Source organism: Octodon degus, unplaced genomic scaffold (assembly GCF_000260255.1).
Source record: "Octodon degus isolate 3935 unplaced genomic scaffold, OctDeg1.0 scaffold00105, whole genome shotgun sequence".
In the NCBI taxonomy this organism is placed as follows: domain Eukaryota; kingdom Metazoa; phylum Chordata; class Mammalia; order Rodentia; family Octodontidae; genus Octodon; species Octodon degus.
Window position 1 is genome coordinate 226,578 of NW_004524681.1, and position 6,979 is coordinate 233,556.

The window sequence follows — 6,979 nt, forward strand, 5'->3', positions numbered from 1 at the left end:
AAAATAAAAATTTAAAAAATGCTTGAAACTATTGTTTGAAGCAAGGTACAATTCCCCTATGATGAATGCTATCACTATGTATATATGAAATGTACCAATAAAAAAAAATCAAGGAAAAAAAAGAAAAAAGAAAAATTAAGTACACAATATTTAATCTAATAAAGTGAAAGGCCTCTGTAACAAAAACCACAGACATTTCTAAAAAGAGATCATCAGAAAATGGAAAGATATCCTAGATTCCCAGGCAGGCAGAACCAATATGGTTACATGGTCATACTTCCACAACTGATATATAGATTTAACATTATCCCAATCAAATTATCAAAAACATTCCTCAGAGAACCAGCAAAAATAATTCTAAAATTCAGTACAACAAAAATTCAATAGAACTAGAAGAGACTCAAAATAAAAAATGATATCCTGAATAACCAGGGCAAAGCAGCATCACAATTCTGGATTTTAAGTCATATTACAAAGCTACACAGATAAAAACAGCATAGCACTGGCACATAGAACAGAAATAGATCAATGGAACAGAGCAGAAGAAGCAGGAATAATGCCACACGTATTCAGCTCTTTGATCCTTCACAAAGTGGCCAAAAACATACAGTGCGGGAAAGATACCCTATTTAATAATGGTGCTGGGGAAATTGGCTATGCACATGCAGAAGATTCAGTCTAGACCTACATATGTTTCTCACAACATACTCAACAAAAATTGAATAGATCAAAGATCTAAATGTTAAAACAGAAACAATCTGATTGAAGATAGGTAAATAAAACTCTTGAAGACACAGGCATAGGCAAGGACTTTCTGAACAGAACTCCAATGGCAAAAGTAATAGTACCAAGAATCAGCAAATGAAATCATATCAATTAAAAAGGAAAGTGACCAATAAATACTTGAAAAAATGTTCAACATTTCTGATCATTAGAGAAACCCAAAACTATACTGATATACTATCTTACTCTAGAAAGCATAGCTATCATGAAGAAGACACCTAATAACAAATACAGTCACATAATAACAAATAAGAGATACTTTCTATATTGTTGGTGGGAATGTAAACTGGCACAACCAGTATGGAATCCTATTCATATAAGGGTTCATCATGAAACTAAAATGAGAAATTCTAGGTGACCCAGCTATTCTCCTTGCATGTATTTTCCCAAAGGGTTCAAGATATCATAGTACAATGATACATGCATACCCATTTTTACATAGCAGCACAACTCATTATATTTAAATTATAAATGCAGCTTAAATGTCCTTCAGACAAATTGATAAGGAAAATGTGGTATACACAATAGGCTACTACTGTACCATAAAAGATAAACTTGAGTCATTTGTATAAAAATGGGTGAACCCAGAGACCAGAATGTTAAGTGAAATAAATCAGATATACAGGTTTAAATAATGAGTCATTTCTCTTCTGTGAGATAGCCAAAATATAATTAAAAAGCAAAGTAAAAATTAGATTCTAGGATGAAGATAAATCACTTAAATCTTATTTAAATGTGAAGGAGATCAATAGATGTAAGGAAGAGGAGGGAGGGGAGAGAGAGAGGAAAGGGAGTTGAGATGTGTTATGTACATGTACCAACTCTCCAAAAAGAATGTAATCATTATTTAATGTAAACATGTACTAATAAAAATACATAATATTAACTGAAAAAGAGAAGCAAAAGAAAAGTAATAGAATTAAATAAGAGTAATAGAAAACAAGAAAAAAAAGAGCAAAAGAAAGGAAAAAGAAAACACCTTCAACCCTCCCCTCTCAGAGTGAGAGTGAGAGCAAGAGTGAGAGAAATGTGTCCAAAAATTTTTCCATGTGCTTGAGTGAGTCGTTTCTTTCCACATTCTGGAATATTTATTGGCATCCACCAGATGCATGGGATGGATACTGAGTCTCTACTAAGTTCTACTTTGTCTCTGCACTCACTTTTTTGAGTTCTGGTCCACCTTTACTGGTAGAAGTGATCATTCAAGGGTGTCTAGGGCTCTAGTTACCCCAGCCAATTCTAGTTTCTGAGTCACTTTGTGCCTCAAATTACTCCTTTTTGTGTCTAACTTTGTAGTCTGTGGAACTGTGAAGTAGCCCTATTTCAGAGGCTTCTCTGTCCATATACTCAGGTTGTGGCAATCATCAAGCTAAGGTGTATTCACTGCTCAAGGTGGAAGATGGGGAAATAAACAGAACACTGAATTCTGTGCTGGATGTAGGCAGTGGGGTGAGGACAAACAGTCCACTGAACACTAGCCCCCTCAAAATCCACACATGTCTAGCATTGTTTCTTTCTCTGGAGGTCGTGACCCCCTAGTATCCTTCCCAGCATGAGCTGAAACTTCTCAGGTAGTCTGTAACAACTCCATACACACCCATGGTCTCTCGTGGCCATCTGCCACTCACTCAGTGGTAGAATGACCCCAGAAATCCTGAAGTACATTTGCTCTATGGCTTCTGATTCCTGGTGTATCTCAGTCTTAAACAATTAACCCCTTTCCCAAATATCTTCTGGTTAATCACTCAAATATGGCAGACACTGTACTGGATACCATATATGCTGTGAACTAAGCCACTGCACTGAAGACAGCAAAATGCAATACTAGGATAAAATTTTAAAAAGCCCTTACAAGTTGGAAAAATAACTCGGGCTGGCCAAATAGCTCAGAGGATTAAAGTGCCTGCAAGCAGACACAGGGGTCAGGGGTCCAATCTCTGGGCCTGCTGTGCCAGCCCCATCCCCAGGATGCACTGAGACCGGCCATGGAGACTGAGTGTGGTGGTGCATGCCTGTAATCCCAGCTCTTGGGAGGCTGTAAACAGGCGGATCACTACGAGTCTGATCTAGTGTGAGACCCTGCACACCCTGTAGACCCTTCACTAAAAATAAAAAAATAAAAAATAAAAATGTGACTTCAGAAATTTCAAACACTGTCAAAAGCATAGGAGTTTTTCAACTGTTCTTAAACTGGCTTACCTCGTTAGGTGGAGCAGCAGCTTTGCCACAGTGTTGTTCATCGCACCAAAGGGCTTCTTATGCGGTTTCTTAAGAGCCCTAACGCTCTAAGTAACCAGTCTGTTTGGCTTCACAGTTGGACCCAACTTTCCAGAACTCACCACGAGGTCTATTTTGCTAATGATATCAAACAACGACTTTTGGAAGAAAAATATTAGGAGAAAAACTATTTAAAAAGTGGACATAGACATTAGTCTATTAAGACAGAGAAATAAAAATAATTTAAAGTTATTTTTCCTCTTTGATGAGAAAAGCAAATGTGTACGGCATTTGTCCCCAAGCTTCAGAGGCATTTCTTACTTGATTGGCGATGGGCAACACAGTCTGCGCGCTCATTAAGTCCCTTCCTTGCCAAAACGCTATTGTAAGGTGAAGTGATGACATCATCCTCCCTGGAAGGGTAAACTGAAGCCACAAATCTGAATACTTCTGGAAATTCATCTTCAAGCACCTTTAAAAGAAATATACCAAGTCCACATCCTGTTCCTTCTTCCATGGAGTGGATTATGAAGAAACTGCAAGCAATCACAGTGCTCTGCAGATTTTCTGTTTCTCTAAAATTTGTTCTCCCTAAAGATTGCCAAAAACTTTGCGACCTCCAGCCCAATTCTTTCCTGAGCCAGAAATATCAGTGATGAGCTGCTTTCTGTCAAACACATCTCTCCAGGGGTCCCTGGAGAACTTCATTCACTCCCCCTTCTTCCATGTCAATCGAGACAGCCCGTTTGGAAACAGTGCTGCCGTCACCAGCTGTCCTGGTGTCCACTTCCTAAGGAAGCTGCTGATTGCCTCGCCATAAACTCCTTTCCAGAGTATTCTCATGACCCATATCGGACAGAAAAGAATTCACACGAAACGTTTCCTGCTTGCTTCTTGGGAGAGCTCGGCACAGGCTGGGGCTCCGGGCGGCGGCCGGCACCTGGTGGCCGCGGCGAGCTCGCTCCGCGCCAGGTCCCGGAAGCGGCCGCGATCTGGGTCCACCTCGGCCGGCCGGCCGACGGCGACCACAGCAGAGGAGAGCCGACGTCCTGCAGAAGGCCAGGCCCGCCCGCCCGCGGCGACCACCGACTGGGGCATTCCCAGCAGCGGGAAACCCAGGGCACCGCCCGACTTTTTTTCTTTACAATAAGTTTTGGACAATTTCATTTTTGTGTATCTTGGTATGATTTTATTCAAATTTCTTGTGCAGAAGGTTCATTTTTGTTGGAAATGTGGTGCTATAATTTCAACTAAATCCAAAAATTTTAAATCTTTAAATATTTATTGCCTATCCCTTTCTACTTTGAGAATTGTAATTATATGAATCTAAGTTTCTTGATTTTGGCATAGAGTGGACTATTATATGACTGATCTGTAAATTCTTCATTTTTATTTTGGACAATTTTTATTGTTATATTCATTTAAGTTTGTAAATAATTATTTACAATGTGCAATCTAAAAAAATTAAAATTCAAAAAATTAAATACAAAATGTTATTTTACATACATGTTTTCAAGCACAATTTTTGGAGGTATAGTTATTTAAACCACTTTTCAAAATTTTACCAGAGGGCCTGGGGAGATGGCTCAGTGGAATAAGCGCTTAAGTGCAAGGGCCTGAGTTCAATCCCCGGTTCCAAAAAAAAAAAAAAAAAAAATTACCAGAAAATAGAAACTAGATTTTTGTTGAATAAATAATAAAATCCCTAAGATGGTAATCTTTATACTAGATATTAGAGAAGGCACATACCATCTTGAAATTTTGCAATAAAATGAGGAAGACACATGAAGAGGACTATAGACAGCGCCTCGGTCACAGGGTCATGAGATTTGCTCTTTACCATAGTATGCATTTTCCCCTTCTTCATTACTGCTAAAATACTTAAGTTTTAGCTGGTAACATAGTCATTAGAGTAGCAGGCTGCATCTAACAGCTTCCCTTGTAATTCAGTGAGGTCTCTTCTGTGTATTCAGCCAAAATGATGTAATCGAGAGATTGGTGTGCTACTTCTCTAAGTCTTGCTATCCTCTCCCACCACTGAAATGTGAATATGGTGGTTAGAACTTACGTAGTTCCTTTAGACTTTGAGAGGTCCCATGCTGAATATGATGAAGTTATTAGATAGAGGCTAAGGCCCTGGAATTGATGCAGGGAGCTGCACTCTGACTCTCATCTCTGAATGAATGTTTTACATGAGAGAAAAGCATTTATTTATGTATTTATTTATTTTCTTCTGTACCAGGGATTGAACTCAGAACCTTTCTCTTGCCAGGGAGATGCTTATGCCACCAAGCTATCCCCCCATCCCCTAAGAAAAGCATGTCTTTAGGGTTTAAATCACACTTACATGCCTTCTGTCATTCAACAGAAATCCTAAGGTTAGTCAACATAGGCACTGGAAGGTGTTAAGAATGGGGAAAAGTTAGATTAGTATGGAGATCACTGGACCGTTGTGGGTTCCCCCCAAGAATAGCAAATTGTATCTCTTTTTTCATTGGAACTAATAAATCAGATGACCCTGCCATCTTGATTTAGAATGCCTTGATTTTAGCACAATATTTGAACATAGTAATTAAGTGGGACATTAAAAAAAAAAAGATTAGGTAGATTCTAAGCTGCTCAACCAAACAGAATTAATGGAGCAATTTAAAGGCAATATGGCATTCTGATCATTGGTGTCAGACCTCTATCTAAGTCTCAGTTCTGCCCATGACCCCAGAAACAAAGCATTTTCCAGTAGAGCACATAGATCTTCTCTGCTTATTATTTTCTGCCAGTTATCTTGAATTAAAATACAAAAAGCTTGGTAAGAAAATTTCTGTGGACTGGCTTGCTCAATTTCTGTTCTGTCCTCTTTCAGAAAAGCAAAACACTACATGTCTTAGACTTTCTCACAGCTTGGTGTCTGTATATGAATTATATTCCACCTCTTAGATTTATTCTTGAAGGAGTTGAGGTATGAAAATGAAGCAGAAGCCATACACATCCTTTGAAGAGGCCTTTCCTTGCCAGCAAGCTCATGGAGAGAAACTCTTTCAGTATCAGGGCTCTAGAGTTCCGTCTTAGGAAGCAAAGGCTAGATTCCAGCACCAAGTCACAAGTGTTCTGACTGCCACAAGGCAATGTAGGGGCAGTGGTGCAACGGTGGTGCCAACAACTTCCAGTCTGTCCTGATGGCTGCAGTGACTCCATGGCAAGTGACTCCCACAGTCAGCTCCACTGTGTTGTTGGTTCCAGGAGTCACATTTAGAGGCAGAGTCTAAAATCTGTTCTTCCACTTATTTATAAGCACCTAATTACTGTTTAAATTTTTCTGTCTAAAAATACCTAGAGTAAGCTTTTCTATACTTACACCTGTAGGCTGGGGGTCAAGAACATCTTTGACCCGGACAAGGCTCTGCCATTCTTCTACCCTCTCCACACTCTGTCTTCATTACCTCTGGTCCTTCCTTGCCCTGGAATCTTCTGTAAAGCTCAGTGAAAAATTACACTTTGTAAACCTTAAGCTACTATCAAATGTTACAAATGCCTCTGTAAAAGGACTCATATTCAAACATTTATCTAAGTGGGAGATTGTGGGGTTTTTCTTAGCATTAAATGTTATTTTACTTGAAAATGTGCACACCTCAGTCAGAAGGTGAAGTATGAATGCATACCAGGCAAGGGCTGAACACTGCGTAACTGCCACAAAGAACTGTTAATGAAATTTAAATTAGACCAAGATATTTATATTGCAGCATGTTTGTTATCAACATAGATTATTTCATTCCTGAGACCTCAACATGTTTGAAATACACACGGTATAAATAGCCTAACACTAATCCACTCTAGTCAATATGATCTTTTTACTAAATCCTTCACAGTCTTACCATATCTTCTAAATCATTTTGAAATTGCTGTTTCAAAAATTACTGGAGATTTCATAGTTGTCAAACCATTTCTTTATTTGTGTGTGTGTGTGTGTGTGTGTGTGTGTGTG

The 6,979-nt window shown here is 38.8% G+C and overlaps 1 protein-coding gene across 1 annotated transcript; it reads right to left on the minus strand.

The window, feature by feature from the left end:
• Window positions 1-2,916: 2,916 nt before the first annotated feature.
• Tube1 (tubulin epsilon 1) lies at window positions 2,917-3,742 on the minus strand. Its single transcript, XM_012516414.2, is given in 6 exon segments — window positions 2,917-3,158; window positions 3,322-3,340; window positions 3,342-3,536; window positions 3,538-3,570; window positions 3,572-3,684; window positions 3,686-3,742. Coding segments are annotated over 6 exon segments (582 nt in total). The 5' UTR covers window positions 3,728-3,742; the 3' UTR covers window positions 2,917-2,978.
• Window positions 3,743-6,979: the final 3,237 nt, after the last annotated feature.